Here is a 16221-nt window from a genome sequence, read left to right on the forward strand (position 1 = left end):
GTATTTATTGCCTATACTTATTGATGACTTTGCCTCAGGATGAGTGTGCTCGGTGATGTAACAGCCATAGGAAAGTGAACGTCAGATGCTGGAACCGTGCATTTGCACATGCAGTGGAATGTGGCCTGCTATTGATTTTCAATGTGGATCCTCTGCATGCTGCAGTTTGTGACATGAACGAGCAGAGTCGACCACAACAAGAGTTTAGTTACAGTTCAGTGTTATCTGTTTACATCGATGCGATATGACTCATGTGGTTGTTCATTTTCCCACTTTGCACACACTTCCCTGAAACAACGTCCTAACTCAGAGGATGTTATCAATAATGTCTGCTAGGAGCTGCCGTCACAGCTGATCAGCAAGCAGAACCTTTTGTCTGGGCCCGTTGAGCGTCAGGCACTGCACCAACAAACAAACCGTGAGATAAACCTGTCATGTAGTTCTCACCTTCACTCATCAGATACCTCAGAGATAACTCAGAGTGAAGGTGCCGCCCTGCCAGAGCCCCATAGGATGAGATAAACAGTGGATTTTCTGTGTTATCTGAGCATCTTCTCCTGGAGCTTTATGTGTCTGTGCTCACAGGAAAATGTTAACCTGAAACCATTGATTCAATACTTATTAAAATGTTCCTAATTTAGTGGACTTTTCTAAAGTTTAGAGACATACACAAAGTATTTCACTTATATAATATGGCACATTATTCTGTGCAAGAAAACACACATAATACGACCATGTGACCTTTTGTTTTCATATTTTTCCTCACAATTTCGAAGATCTTTCAAAATAAATTTGGATGTATTTGGAGCAGCTGGGGCTTATTGGTCAAACATCAATAAAACTGCACTATGTGAGCAAAAGTAAATGGACACCTTCAGTGTACTGCTGGTCTGTTTTTACTTCTGCTCCTTCTTTGATGCTGCAGTACATTAAACAACATTTCAATATAAGAATATTAGGATGTCAATATAGGCACTTATGTGTCAGAATAATTGAAAATATCCTTGACATGAACCAAACCATGACTCCGATGCATAGATGTAGAGAATTCTTCTACAAGCACACCTTAAATCTGCCTTTCAAATGTGCCTTTAAGCCCTAATTTCTGATATTGGAAACTATTAGACTTAACTATGAAAGAAGGTAAAAGTGATAATTGCAGAACAAAAGTTCAAGGTGCAATTTGATAAATGTTAAAATCTGAATTTCACTGAAATCTTTCTTCTCTTTTCTTTTCTTCTTTCTTTTCTTTCTGTTCAAAGCAACAAGGAGATAATGTGGTTTCAGGAGTTTGTATGCAGATAATTGATGAATCGATTGGTGAGTAACTGTTCACGATAAGCCTCCCTCCACTGCTCTCCTTGACTGACTTTCATATATCATTTGATCATCGTGCAAATCCACGTTTCTATCACATCTGCAATACTCGAGTCAGCGCCTGAGGTTCCTGGTAGAAACTTAAGGCAGACCTCCGACTGTGACTCAGATCCTCAGACATTAACCGGAGTGATAAGCTCGTACAGGAAAATCCTTCTGACAGGCATAGCGAGGCCTCATCCCTCTGCAGAACAACTTCACATAAATGAATCAGCTCTTATTACTGTAAATGTTCAGCCAGAAGCAGAAAGGCATATTCACCACCTGAACTTTATCACAAAGCCTCTGCAGTATTTGATCAAGTTATCTACATGTTCTCAGAGAAAAACGCAGCAATGAAATGAAGAGAAACCTCTCATAGAAGTTGATATTTGTAGAAACTTTTATTGTAGACAAACAGTAGTGAATAAAAGTAACAAATACTGGACATCAGGGAGAACAACAACAAAAAAAGAACAAATATAATATCACCACAAATCACTGAGTAAAATATGACCAAACCTAGAAGGAGAGCAACATAGAACTACGACTCATGAGTATATGCAAAAGAAGGGCCTGTTTCTATACATACAATACAGTATTTACAACACTTATATGCACTCACAGCACAGGTATAAAGTGAGACACGCAGGAGTGAGGCGTTCTGTGTTTATGGATGGATTTTTATAAAGGGGCTTGGCTTTCTGAATTCTTAAACCAAACAAATCTGTGGTGTTGCTGAGCTGCAGGTTTTAAAACATTTATTGGGACCTGTGGTGTCAGCACCCGGCTGAAAATCGTGTCTCTGCCGAGCACGAAGTCAATCTGTAAGTGTAACTACAGCCTATCTTGCTATTAACCAGAGCACACAGGGAGCCTGTCCTGACAGATGGAAGCTGTGCTGAGTGTTCCTCATCTGATCCAAGTCAGTCCTGGAGGTTAGTGTCTCTTTAGCTCATGGTGATCATCTCATATTTGTCCTTCAGACTGCTGTCCTCGTCGTCTTCCTCTTCTTCCTCCTCTTCCTCCTCCTGGGGTTTCTCGTGCTCCTCGCGGGGGTGGTGCAGCTCGATGAGCAGGTAGTAAATGACGGCTGCCACCACACCCCCCACCATGGGCCCGGCCACTGGGATCCACCACCAGTAGTCTGCAGTGCTGCAAGAAAGAAATCAGTCAAAAAAATCAGAATGTTAAAGGAGCAAAGAGCCACAGAGGCCAGTGAGTGTGTATCACCGGATCATTCACACGTATCGACTGCATCTGCTGACTGCATGGGACATTATATAACACAGCAGCTAGGTTTACAAGATGGAGTAGATGGACATTCAGAGGGACAAGTTTGATCAGGCACAAACTCACAACTTCAAATATCATGAGAGTAATTACACCATAACCTTAACAATAAGTGTTACCTGAAGACCTCCATCCCCCACCCTGCCACAGCAGTGAACAGTCGGGGTCCCAGGTCTCTGGCGGGGTTGAGTGGGTAGCCACAGTTCAGTCCCATGGACACGCCGATAGCCATAATGATCAGGCCGATGGCCAGTGGCTCTACGCCTTTAGGAGCTCCAATGTTCCCGCCATCAATGATCGCAAGAATACACAACACCAGCATACCTGTGCCCACCACCTGCAGCAGCAGAGCATCAACACAGACATTAATACTGATGTTTTAATGTGTTAACAGGTAGACCTCTTAGCATCGGCAATAACATTTCCACTAATTACTCATACGTCTTATCTTTGCGCTTCACCTGATGTGCTTTTCAACACTAATGCTGCTACACGTGTTATTCTTCAACTGCTGCACGGACTACACAGCCTGAAATGGTGTTAAGTAGATGTGACCTTCCAGTGAATGCCAGGAAATGGGTCATTAGACCCAAAAAACTCAGCAAAAGAAGGGGGTGTCCTCAGACTAAATGGGGCAATCAATTCTGCATTAGCCACATTTGCCAGACATTGTTGTATTTTAGAGGCTGAAACAACAGAGGTGGGTCACAGCGAGAAGAGCTCACCTGATCGATGAAGCCACCGAGGACTGACAGGTGTCTGGCGGGGTATGAGGCAAAAATGTGACCTGTTGCATTGATTCCGGTCACTGACAGAATCCCGTTGGTGAAGTCCATGAAAGCATCTGTGAGGAGGACAATCAGATATCACACACATCTCACACAAACAAACAAAGCTACAATATTTTGTGACAGCTGTATAAAAGATAAAAAAAAGATAGTTCACCATAGTACAATCCAAAGACTGCAGCAGCTCCTGCAAAAGCACCAAGAAACTGAGCAATGACGTAGAAGGGAAACTTCCAGATCTTCAGTTTGCCCAGGATCACCATGGCCAGAGACACAGCAGGATTCACATGGCCTCCTGGGACAGAGGACAAAGCACAGAGTGAAAGAGGGGTGCAGTGTGGGTGGGGGTCGGCTGGCATAATAGCCTCTCCATCATTAGTGAGGCTGTCACATTTACGAGAGGCAACAGAAGGGGAGCGGCCCCCAGGGTGGTGCAGAAGCAGAACAATGGTCACTTATCAGACATCAGGCAGTATTATTCTGTCTTTATGTAAAGGTAAACACATCAGAAACCTGTGTGTAATCTGCCTACATACGCTAATGGAGCAAATGTCCCTGTTTGGACTGAGTCTGGCCTCGGTCATAGACAGTTGAACGTAGCCTCTGATCAATGCAGTTTGCAGGACATTTAGAGCCCAGGGTTATGTACGACCCCGGAGAGGCTGTGCACTAGTGCTCATAAATCAATGGTCAGTACACATTCCCTGAATCTGGACAGAGAGCTGGCACGTTCCTGCTGACAGTGGAGTGGTGGAGGCAGAACATCTCTGGACAGGAAGCCATAAAGCTTTATTATCATAAGCTGCAAGCCTCAGGAGGAACAATGTTTTCATTACAGCACGTACATTAGTGTGGTGTCAGACTGCTTGACATGTTCCAGCAGAGGCTTTGTATTAAATGTGAGTTATTTTAAAATGAGCAGACCATTTTGTGGATGCAGACAATAAACTGTTATTATTACAAGCTTCTTTTCATTTGATTTGACAGGATGTCAATATAAAATCATGCATGTATATTACAAAACAGATTGATGCGGTTTACAGGTCTACTTTAAGTGCAGAAGAACAAAATCAGTTTTACCTGACACTCCACCAGCCACATACGCTGCCATTGTCAGGCCTACAGAGAAGCCGATGTGCACGGTCAGAGGTTCACCGAGAGTATTTCGACTCAGCACAGTCTGAGCAACTGAACCACAGCCGAACAACTGACAGAGACAGAGAGAGAAAAGACATTTCTGAACAGGAAAAAAAACATCTGTAACTAAAGCAGGTGAACGACCCAACACACAAAATGTTACTTACCACCAGGACAAAAGTGCCCAGGAATTCTGCCAGGAATTCCTTGAATATTCCATGTTTGAGAGCGCAGTGTTGCCTCATGCTTCTCTTGTGTTGTACTTCCATGTATCACAGCGCCAGCAGATGATAAAGTTGCCAGCAGAGTGAACCTCTGGAGCTGATCAGAGGGCTCCTATCAAATCTCCACCTCTGCACGCATGCAGCCACTCAGCACACACCATTGATCCATTTGCAACTCTATCAATTCCCTCATCAACACACACACAGTTTTTTTACAAACGTTGCTCATTCCAATTCTTCACAGGCACCAAGACAAAAATGACTGAACTGGTGAGTAGTTTAAAAAAACTTATTTTAATTTTGATGTTATTTATTAAGATTTGTACTTTTTAATTCACACAACAGCAGAATAACTTAAAAAAAAACAATATGAGTAAAAAATTAGCCTGCTGGATTAACAGAGTGTAGTTACAAATATTGCCACTAGAGGTCAGCCTTGGCAACCATTCAAACAGGAAACACGAGGAAGTCACACCTGAGCTGTTAAAGTATTTATGAAATCTCCACAGTAAGTCCAGTCCAGATTTTTAATCAGATCCTAAGTCGTCCATTTTGTTCTTGTCATCTTCCACAACCTTAATGAGAGGAGGAGATTTCTTCCTACGCCTGTTAATGCAAAAAAAAAAAAGAAACTTTGTGAGTTAATGTAACAGAGACAGGAAGGCAGGAAGTCAGCAGGAAGTGACGGGTCACCTCATCTCATTTCGCAGCGCGCTCAGTTGGCCATGAAGCTGCTCGTTGGCCTCGATCTGCTCGTCCAGTTCTCTCTGCAACTTCTTCTTCGCATGCTCCAGGCGCTCGATCTCCTCCTCCGCCTCATCCATCTGCCTCTTTGCCGTCTTCAGCCTCTGAGTCAGCTGCAGAGTTCAAATAAAAGTGAGACCATGAATCATGAGTGTTGCTGAGCTACTTTATTCTCTCTGTGTGTGTAAAGATGTGTCTCTACCTGGTCCGTCTGGCTCTGCAGGTTGATGTGCTCCTCGTCTGCTTGCATCTTCATCTCCTTCACTCTGCGCTCCAGCTTGCGGTTGACTTGTTGCAGGTTGTTGTTGTCCCTGAGAGAGAAAGCACAAAGAGGTCACACTGCTGCTGCTGTGTGGAATTCATTATACTTCACTGATGAATAAAATATTTATATTCACATCTGTACATTTTTTAAGAAAAGAATGATAACAGCTATGAGGTCATATTTCACCTCTCTTCTTCTTGCAACCTCTCCTCTAGTTCCTGGATACGGCTGTTGAGCTTGGAGACGACTGAATCCTGATTGGTCCGTTGTGATCCTTCCAGATGAGTCACTCTGCTCCTCAGATCTTTATTCTGTCAGAGGAAACAAAACAAATGTCAAAACACATGAAACGACTCATTTGATGCACAGGGGGCAGTAACTATCTGAAAATGTAAATAAACTGGTTTTAAAATGAGAAAAGGCAAAAGGAAGAGCATCCAGTATTGATCAAACCCGAAGGGAAACACACAATGTAAACTGAACTGAAGGTGCAGAGAAAAATGAGCTCTAATGAAGTTTAACAATTATCTTTAAAAACCTTTTTTTCAGGAGGTGAAAAACTTGTTTGTCTGGGATTATCAAACACACAACAGAAGACTGAGACTGTTTGGGTCTGGTGGAGGAGGATTCAGTGAAAATCACGGCTGACTTTTACATGTATGATTGAGCTTTTTGTGGAAGGATTTCTCTCTGATCTGCTGTCCAATTTTTTTTTCAGTGTGATGGGTGAACGATCACTAACCTGTCTCTCCAGGCTGCTCTTGTCACACTCCAGGTCCTGCCTGGCTGCTCTCTCCTGTACCAGCTCGTTCCTCATCTGATCCAGCTGTCACACACAACCGACACAGAGAATCATGTTTTTTTTTAGCATGCTAGCTGTTGTCATGATGCTACATATGAGCTTGCATTTTCTCTGATACTGATTGAAAGCACATGTGAATACATAGGTCAGGACCTGGTGATAAGCCACTTCAAATTACATGAAAAGTTTCCAGCTTAACCCATAAAACCAGAGGAAATGCTGTCTGGTCTGAGTGGCCACATCACTAATAACATGTAGGAGGCCCAGTGAAGGGAGTGGGAATAGCTGCTAACAATAGTTTGTCTATGAACTGCACCCAAAACAGTGTTTTGTGTCAATTAGTGTGCAACGGTTTGGTGCCATGAATGGACAGTGGCCTACTTTGAAGGGACACTGAAGATGTGAGGCTCAGAGATGAAGAAGAACACAGCATAAGGAAATCTGAGCCCTACATCTGTTTACAATAAAAACAGATGTAGGGCTGAGCGTCCACACGGGCAATAATTCAATCGCTGATGGGTGGAGAGATATATGAGTGTTAGCACGTGCAAAGTGGGATAAGGGAGTGAACCTGCCTGCTCTTTGGTTTTGTCTAATCGCTCCATCAGGCGGTCTGCACTGCTGCGCTCGTCATGAAGATCTTCTTCTAGCTGACTGACACGTCCCTGAGAGAGACAGGAAAACACACATCATGTACATATATGACATGTCACTGCACAGCACAATGGACATGATGACTTCATTTCTCAGAGCCATTTTTTTTTTAGAAAACGGAGGAAGCTGTCTGTGAGTGTTTAACAAAGGAAAGTGCCAGTGGTGGTGAGGAGGCTTTCTGAGAACACCCAGACAGGTCTGATAACTTTTTCACAGTAAACACGAGCTTCCTCTGTTCATACGCAGTGTCAACAGAGAGCGTGTCCCTGTGAAATGTTTTGTCATCAGCAATACAAACAGTGCTGAGCTTGGTGTGATGCTGTTTCAGCACCCGCACACAGGAACAGGAGTGAAAATACAGGCATCTGAACTTGAAAATGTATCTGAATGTGACAGATAAGTGCGGCCTGAGATAGAAGGAGACCTCTCTTTATATACACATACATAGTCTGGCATGTCTGTTATGTGTGAATATAAAGTCAACAGCATCTATTTCTGACTATTTCAAGATCTGTGACATAAGATAGGTTGCCTGAAGCTTGTCGCCATCTTGGCACTTCTAGTCTTTATTATCTACAGTATGGGGTCCAGGATCCTTTTATGGGTTCAGCAGAGCTCTGAAATGGGGAGCAGAATGCTAAGCTCTGTCAAAATGACTATTTATTACTTCTTTATTAGATTTTCATACATTAATATAGACCTACACAAAAAAGGAAAGGTTGATTTATGTGTTTTTTTTAATAACAAGGTGACATTTATTACCTTTGGTGTGTTTGTGTGTACTATTGTTCCTCAGAGCCTTCTTGGATGTGTGTGTGTGTGTGTGTGTGTGTGTGTGTGTGGGGGGGGGGGGGGGGGTGTCTATAAGTAGGCCATTAGTTTAGAGTATTTATTATAGGCTTCTAGTATGTAACTTAATTTAGTACAAAATACAAATAAATAAACCTTTTATTATGGTTTAAAATTCGTTATAAATGTCATAAAAATAATTATTTTATTGTTGTCAAAGTACAAAAGTACGTCCTCGTCTTACATGAACAATTTAATCAGATTATGCGTCATCTGGATGATATTAGTCCTCTGACAGTTTTTAATGTAATGGGCTTTCGGTGCTGTTTACCTCCATGAGTTTGACCTGTCGATCCCGCTCCTCCACCGTGACAGTGCTCCTCTCCTCCAGCTCCTCCACCCTCTCCTCCAGCTGCTGGCCCCTCCGCAGGGCCTCCTGCTGCTCCCTGCGGCACCGCTGCAGGTCTTCCTCCAGAGGAAGAAGCTGAAGAAGGAACAAACGACACAGATTTACCCACAGCGTCTGCACTCCTGAGTACATGTTACTTCATCTTACACAGGATCTTAAAATTCTATCTTATGACAGATGAGTCACAGAGGCAATGAGCGCCACACCTCTTCCTGCAGTTTTTTGGCTGCCTGTCTGGATTTCTCCAGCTCTGCTCCCTTTTCCTGCAGCTGTCTCCGCAGATCGGACAACTCCCTCTGACTCCTCTCTTTGGCCTCATCGACCTGGTTCTGAAGCACATCTGTAGACGCCTCACACTCCTCCATGATACTATTCATCTGAGCAGGAAGATAAACAAAGAGCTCACATAAGAGGATGTCCTGGGGGAAGACATTTTCAGCTGATCTCATGTGGCTTCAGGGTTAGGATACGTAGCAGACTTTCAGGCTTCATCTGGCTCTAAATATCAGTTAAATATTCCCAAGAGGTCTAATAAATAGTTCGTTTGCACCTCTCACCTTCCTCTGCAGTTGCTCCATAGTCCTGTCCTGCAGCCTCCTCTCATCCTCCAGTTCAGTTTTTGTCTTCCACAGCTCCTCGACTTGTTTTCTCTCCTCCTTCAGCTTTTCTTTCAGGTCCCTGTGCTCGTGGTTTAGTTTGGTCAGTTTACCCTGACGAATCAGGAAAACAGAGGGAACGTTTCCAAACCGTGACCTCATGTCAGGATAGTGGTCATATGTGGACATTCATGTTTTGTTACCTGGACGTCCTCCAAACGCATGAGCAGCGACTGGTTGGACTGACACATCTCCTCCTCATTCCTCCTCACGTCTTTCAGCGTTTCCTCAATCTGGAGTTTTTCCCTCTGAAGAAAACATTTATCTAAATCAGCACTGATTGCAAGCATTCAAATCTTAGGTGTATGTTTGTATCAGATATTTGTCTCCACCTCCAGCTGCTTTATCCGCTGCTCCATCAGCCTCTCTGTGGTTCTGGAGTCCTGGATGGCCCGGTTCAGCTGATCCACCTTGTTGTTAAGATCTTGCACCTTTCCTCTCAGCTGATCTCTTTCCTGACTCAGATCCTTCAGGTGAACCTTCGCTGCACCTCTCTCCTCCTCTGCCAGGACCCTCTCCTCTCCCAGCAGGGCATTGCTCTGAGAGACAGAATGAAACAATAAATATAATGAACATTACATCTCTTTTTAAAATCAGAGACGGGTTCCTGTTACCTGTTTAACCAGCTCCAAATCGCTGAGCAGCTTCTCAAAGTCCTGTTCATATTCCTCCTTCAGAGCAGCCATGTATTTATCATGCGTCTCCACCTCCTCTTTAAGCGCCCCCTTCAGGGCACTCAGCTCCCTCTCCCTGTGGTGCAGCACCTCCTCCTGCTCCTCCTTCACCTGTAGAATCTCCTGAAAGTCTGCACGCAGCTGCACCAGATCCTGTCAGACATCCATCAAACAAAGTTCAAGAGTTTAAGAGAATAAAAGGCTCCACAGCTTGCGGCTGATTTGTGAAGTGTTTCTTGTTGGTGTGGTTTCATTTACCTTCAGAAGGACTTCTTTCTCTGTATTTATCACTTCAGCCTTCTTGGCTTGGTCCAGCTCATCGTGCATCTCAGAGAGCTGCTGCTGAAGGTCTTTCATCTCTGCCTTAGATCTTTCTCTCTCAGCCTTCATCTGAATCAGCCTGAAAAGAAACACAGAAACGTTGTGTAGAATTTACATTTTCAAAAATGGCATCACTTCGATATAGATAAGATAAAAATAGGCTTCCATAGGCTTTGTGTTCTTATCTGCTGTACATTTTGCAGCTGATAGATGTGTGTCTTAAATGACTCGGTCATGTTCTTACTCCTTTTTGGTGGACTGAAGTTCTGCCTCTACTTCAGACAGTTTGTCCCTGAGTGCACGCAGCTCCACCTGACTTTTGGTCAGCTCTTCCTGAAGTTTTTTCTTTTCTGTCCTCGCCTTCTCACAGGCCTTGGCTAAAGTCATTTCATTCTGCAGACAATGACAAGAGAACATCATCAGTCACCGGAGCAGGATGCAAGTTGTTCAGAAGTGAATCAGCAGGACGGAGCTGCACTACACAACCTTCATCTCAGTTTCCAGTTTCTGCTTTAATTCAGACACTTCTTTCTCCAGCGTGGTCTGTTTCTCCTGCAGCAGCTTCACCTCCTACATATGAAAATAAACACAGAAGAGTATAACTCATGCTGAGTATGGATCTATGCTGGCAGACATCTAATTCTAACACTCACCCTCTCCTCCTCCTCCACGTTCTCTGCTGTCCTCCACTTGAGCTTGTCGATCCTTTCAAGCAGCAGGTTCACCTTTCTTTGGGTGGTGGAGTCATCGTCAGTTGTCCTACGAAGCAAATAAAATATGTCACAAACACAAAAACAGCGCGGACAGGGTTAAAATCAGCCTGTCTTAACTTAGCTCTGCTTCAGCACATTTTTCAAAATGGCACCAAACAGACACTGGTACAGTCCGTGTTTCAAAGTTTTCCATATGAAGGAGTTATTTTATCAGTGAAAACAAGTTCATGCTCTGCATTCCTGACTACTGCGTGTTTGAGCACACACAGCTGGAGCAGCAACCCCCACATCTGACCACAGTACATGATCACAACTACAAGACACAGTGTTACAGATGAATTATCTTTTTAAAAAAATGTAAAACTCATTCAAATGTTATTTAATCAATGGTTAGAATATAGATAGAACCATCTGTCTCTAATAATTAAAATAAAAAATAAAAAACTATTCACAACTGTATAGGGGTGTGAACATAAAACAACCTGTGTAGCTTAAAATGTGGAATTAGCCTGGATCTGCGAGCCCCTTAACACTTTCTTAAAGACATTCTTTACTACTGGTAGTTCACAGGTAGTGACCAACGTTACACCACAACTGTTTTTTGTAGTCTTGCCAGCCATCTTATTTATTTTTCTATTATGTACAAAGAATTAATTTGGGTCCTCTTCAAGAGGTGCAGGTTGGTGTGCAACGTCCTGCTGGCATGTAGTACACACATCAATCATTTGGATGTATGTACTGCAGAACAGGGTCACCGGGGGGGGGGGGCTTGAGCCTGTCCCAGCTATCTACGGGCAAGAGGCGGAGTACACCCTGGACAGGTCACCAGTCTATCACAGGGCCATCATAGACAGACAACCATTCACACTCACACTCACACCTACGGGCAATCTATGGTCACCAATTGACCTAAGAAGCACGTCTTTAGAATGTGGGAGGAAGCCTGTCAGAATCAAACCAGGAACCTTCTTGCTGTGAGGCCACACAGTACTAACCACCTCACCACTGTGCCGCCTGCATGCAGTACAAATAGCTCCATATTTACAGTGCACATAAAACTTGTTATTCAACTCTCAGTCATAATAACAGATAATTACAATAGATTTTCCTAAAAGTATAATTATTTCTTTAACTTCTAGTGCGTGAGAGCTGCAGGACACTCACCCATCCTTCAGGTAGGTGAACAGTAATTGTGTTGTTGTTTCCTCTGGTGGATCTGCTGAGAGCTCTTGCTGCCCTTTCAGAAGATCAGGAGTGACCTGGTTAGAGAGCATGTACAAATAAATAAGACCTTTCCAATGAAAGCTCTGCTCAGAAGAAAAATTTCTTACCTGTGCATCTCTTTCATCAGACTCACTGGCCTGGCCATCACATGACCTGGAGACAGAGGGTGTCTCTGCTCGGTGTAGCAGCGTCTCTTTGCCATTATGTCCTACAAACTGTTTGCTTGGCTTGCTCTCTCCCTTCTTGTTTGCTAAAGTGGCCTCTTTGCTGAGGAGTCGGGCCCGGGCTGATCCAGGAGGATATATCCCACCTGGGGATTCACCCCTGATTCCCTTCAGAGATGAGGCTCTGCTAGATGAAGAGGAAGATGAGGAGGAGTCTGAGATGCGACCGCTGTCCGCGCTGCGGGACCGCCGACACTCCTCTGGGTCCAGTCTGTTCCTCGGGCCCCTGCCTCTCCGCTGGCTGCTATTGAACTGGCTTATTAGCTTCTCTACAGACATGATGGAGTGTGTCTCCACTGCATTTGGTGATCTTGCAGGAATGTGTCGACCTGAGAGAGGTGTCTTGCTCTTTGTCTCCTCGGCTGGGTCTAATCCAGGGCCCTCAGCAGGCAGAGGGATCCTGGGTTTGGTCACAGGAGGAAGGCCAGCATGCAGCTGTGCAGGCCGAGAGGCTGTTTGTGAGGGAAGGACCAGGTTCAGGTTATTACTTTCAGGATCATAAGGTCTCAGGAGCTCTGGGTGTTTCTGATAGTGAAACATGGAGGAGTTTGGTGTCCTCTGTGTCTCGGCTGGGGACCGTCCTTCATCTGCAGACCTCCTCACCACACCTGGGTTGTACCCAGTCTGGTGAGTGATGACAGAAATGTCTCGATGGTTCTCCTGACCAGAACTGTTCAGAACCACATACGGTTGACCTTTGATCCCTTGGACCCGCACCCTCACTCCGAACATGTTGTCCTGGCCGCCTCTGGGGCTGTGCGGCTGCGTGTAGCCCCTCTGGATCCTGACATCTGGAGAGCCGGTCGCCCTGTGAGACTCCATCCTGACTCTGGTGATGAACTGCTGAAAACACAGGTAGGCCTGTTAAAAATGACACTGAGGCAGGACGGCCCTGCATGGGAGAATGAAAACTGATGCTTCAGGTTAGTTAAGCAGGAGAGACTGTTTACAAAACACTGGAGTTACAGTGGGACAGACATGCAGAGAGATCCTCACACAGCTGCACTACAGCCAACATAAAGACAGAATAAATGGACACTGACGAGAGCCCGATATTGCTGTGCAATGAAAACAGCTCCTTCTGTGTGCTAATGACAGCGTACTATTGTACAGCCTGAGCTGAGCCAACCGCATGACGACTGCAACTGGCCGGGGTCTCCGCGGTGTCGTCACCCACTCCACGGCGTGACACTTGAGTTTGTCTACAATTACCATACTGTGAGGCTGAAACACACAAGAGGTGTTCTGTAGCAAACATCAGCTAAAAGGCTTCATCAGTTAGTAGTCATTCAAGTGTCATTTCTACATTGCCAGGTTGTATTAAATCCTTCTCTTGTGTGATACTCAATCACTTTTCATTGTGAAACGTCCACCTCAAACCTGTGCACTTTCTACGTCCCTTAATGTATGAAGCCAGAAGTTATACATCAGTTGTGGACAGGAAATGGACAGAAATGTATAGAAACTGTAGCTCAGTGGCTTCCTGAAAAACACACCTGTGATCACTAGAGTAAGGATTCAAGAAAATAAAAGTTGTATTGACCTAAAGATGCTTTCAAATAAATCTTGTAAACGACAGATAGGCAGATAAGGTCACTGTGCTTTTAAAAATAGCCCGTTTGTAAATCGCCATGCTAAAGCAGGATTTTCTACAACTTGGCAACCTAAATAATTAGAACTTATTTAACTTTTCAATAAGCTCCTGCACAGCAAACCTCCACAAAGGGGAGCTGTGTAGAGACAGTAGTCCAAACTAAGTGACACTTCTGCATCACATATTTTAACCTTAACGGTGTGAGTTGTATCGCTGCGTGGATCCGGTTATACTTGACACATTAAAGAACGATAAGTATACACTCTGTGACAATACACGACTGAAAGCAAATACACACCGGATACCTCTGAGAAACGTCTCAAACGAAATATGACAAAGAAAAGAACAACATCCTTACACTCGGTGCTGATGACACTATCTGATTAATAACTCTGAACAAAAAGAAAATCGATTATAAACTTACCCGCTGTGTTTGTATGTGTGTGTGCGAGACAGAGCGGTGAGTCTTCCTCCTCTGTCCGATCACTGTCCTGCCTCCGCCCGGACTGGATCCCGCTGCGCCGCTCTGAGAGGCGTTCACTGCCCGCTCCGTCACACACACGCACGCACACCCTGTGACTGTGCTGAACTAAGCAAAAAAAAAAAAAAAAAATCAACATGCCTTCAAAAAAACTTGGTTATCTGTTGCTTTTCCATCCATGCACACTGTGTGTTTAGTGGTTGGGTGGGCACCTCTTCCCTCCTCCTCTCAGAGTTTTGGAAAACCCCTTCCCTCCTTTGTGCACAATGTGTGGAAATGTGTGCAACTCTCAACCCCATTGTGTCGTTAAGTTAATAATAAATTCCAGCTTCTTCAATACTGATTTTTACTTTGAAAACACAACCATGTGATGCCCTGATGTACATCTGATCAGACAACTGTGTGTAGAAAACTACGTACAATGCAAGCCATCCATTACATTCAAGTCCTTCCCAAACATGTTTACCAAATACTGATAAGGCCTGTGTGCGCAGGGTGAGTTTGAATTTGATCCAGAGTTTTAAATCTGGTGTCTGTGGAGACATTCTCAGCCAGGTACAACTTAAATGTTTTTTAAGAGCAAAGGAGAAAAGCAGCTAAAATGGACACACCTTAGAAGCTACCCCCTAAAAAATGTTGCCTGTCACCCTCTGTAGGAACAGAAGGTGGCAGTAATGAGCAGAAATGTAGTGACTATGACACAGAGAGAAAAAGTCCTGAGATGTTACGGTTAAACTGGACTGATGTCTTGCAACTGTGCAGTTTTATTTTTCTACTTTTGCAACTATTCCTGCAGCAAGGGACAGCTCTGACTCACATATACTGCACTACACAGTACATGCTTGTGTAGCGCATAATGTAGTCTTGTTTCAGATTAAACAGAGCAAGCACTAGAGTAGGTGATTATTAGAGACCCAACAGAATGATTGAGTAATTCCTCTGTCAGCCAGAAGGGGGAGACAACAGCCCCACAGTGTGGCTTTAACCTTCTTCATTTTAAAACACTGACACTCAAATCTATTTGGAAAAAAAAAGACATTTATTGCTACATTATTATTTTTGACACATGCCTGTAGGCTACTTCAAACTGTACACGTCCCGTACATGTTATGATAGGAGTATTTCAGATTAGTGTTTTTATTATCATGTTCAGTAGTGTGATAAGCAAACAAAGACATCAATTCTTATGTAACACTGTATTGCTCAGAGCATGAAATGTAGCTAACATCTAAAAACTGCACAAAATGGTCTTTCTCATGTAAAATCAGTGACAAAAGCAAAATGGAGATGTCCCACAATATTTGTATAAAAGTTGTATAACTTACATAACTTAGAAAACAAATGTTCTATCAAAAACTCAAATGTTTAAAGAACATGTCTGGCTACTTCTGAAGATCAATAATCACACTGAGGAGAAGAGGGATTCTGTCCACCAGCCCAGTATCCCGTCAGCAGTGCAATAAACACAAATTTATAACAAATAACAGATGATGCCCACGTGTTAAGAGAACATTCTTGGAGATCTGTTCATTCACAGAATGCTCAAACCCCTGCAATATTAGCACATAACAACTCACACACACACACACACACACACACACACTCATACACCATGGGACAAATTTAATCCATTGTCTGAACACATATGCGGGGAATGTCAGTCCTCTGAGCTTAGTGTATATAGCAATACACTGTAGCATAGCTGTGACTCTGCCGAAAGTTGAACCTGCAGATGACACCATGTCACTACACTGAATTTCATCCATTCAGATAAATTCCAACAAAAGGATAATCAATAAATATACAAAATATGTACAAAACATCTGCAGCGTACAATGCTTTTGTCTGTTACAAGTAAAGTTCAGGCACAAAG

General features: G+C 43.7%; 2 protein-coding genes across 4 annotated transcripts; both read right to left on the bottom strand.

Moving 5' to 3' along the window:
- Positions 1-2205: 2205 nt before the first annotated feature.
- aqp9a (aquaporin 9a) lies at positions 2206-4843 on the bottom strand. Of its 2 annotated transcripts, XM_028407855.1 has the most exons (7): positions 4742-4843; positions 4518-4644; positions 3595-3732; positions 3375-3493; positions 2769-2986; positions 2411-2511; positions 2206-2368 (listed from the first exon to the last, which is right to left on the bottom strand). In XM_028407855.1, exons 1-7 carry the CDS (start codon positions 4841-4843, stop codon positions 2307-2309), a joined length of 867 nt encoding a protein of 288 aa, XP_028263656.1. In that variant the 3' UTR covers positions 2206-2306. The 2 variants fall into 2 exon arrangements, with proteins under 2 accessions (XP_028263656.1, XP_028263655.1); XM_028407854.1 differs by having other exon boundaries at positions 2206-2511.
- Positions 4844-5190: 347 nt separating this feature from the next.
- Positions 5191-14401, bottom strand: LOC114437770 (cingulin-like protein 1). 2 transcript variants are annotated; one of them, XM_028408685.1, is made up of 19 exons: positions 14292-14401; positions 12157-13116; positions 11990-12084; positions 10766-10871; positions 10599-10682; positions 10357-10505; positions 10050-10191; positions 9732-9944; positions 9450-9656; positions 9261-9365; positions 9019-9171; positions 8668-8838; positions 8384-8536; positions 7185-7274; positions 6550-6633; positions 5994-6118; positions 5745-5853; positions 5492-5655; positions 5191-5404 (listed from the first exon to the last, which is right to left on the bottom strand). In XM_028408685.1, exons 2-19 carry the CDS (start codon positions 13093-13095, stop codon positions 5326-5328), a joined length of 3168 nt encoding a protein of 1055 aa, XP_028264486.1. In that variant the 5' UTR covers positions 13096-13116; positions 14292-14401; the 3' UTR covers positions 5191-5325. The 2 variants fall into 2 exon arrangements, with proteins under 2 accessions (XP_028264486.1, XP_028264487.1); XM_028408686.1 differs by having other exon boundaries at positions 12157-13113; positions 14292-14378.
- Between the last annotated feature and the right edge of the window lie 1820 nt (positions 14402-16221).

The sequence above is a fragment of the Parambassis ranga genome, chromosome 6, assembly GCF_900634625.1.
Source record: "Parambassis ranga chromosome 6, fParRan2.1, whole genome shotgun sequence".
NCBI lineage: Eukaryota > Metazoa > Chordata > Actinopteri > Ambassidae > Parambassis > Parambassis ranga.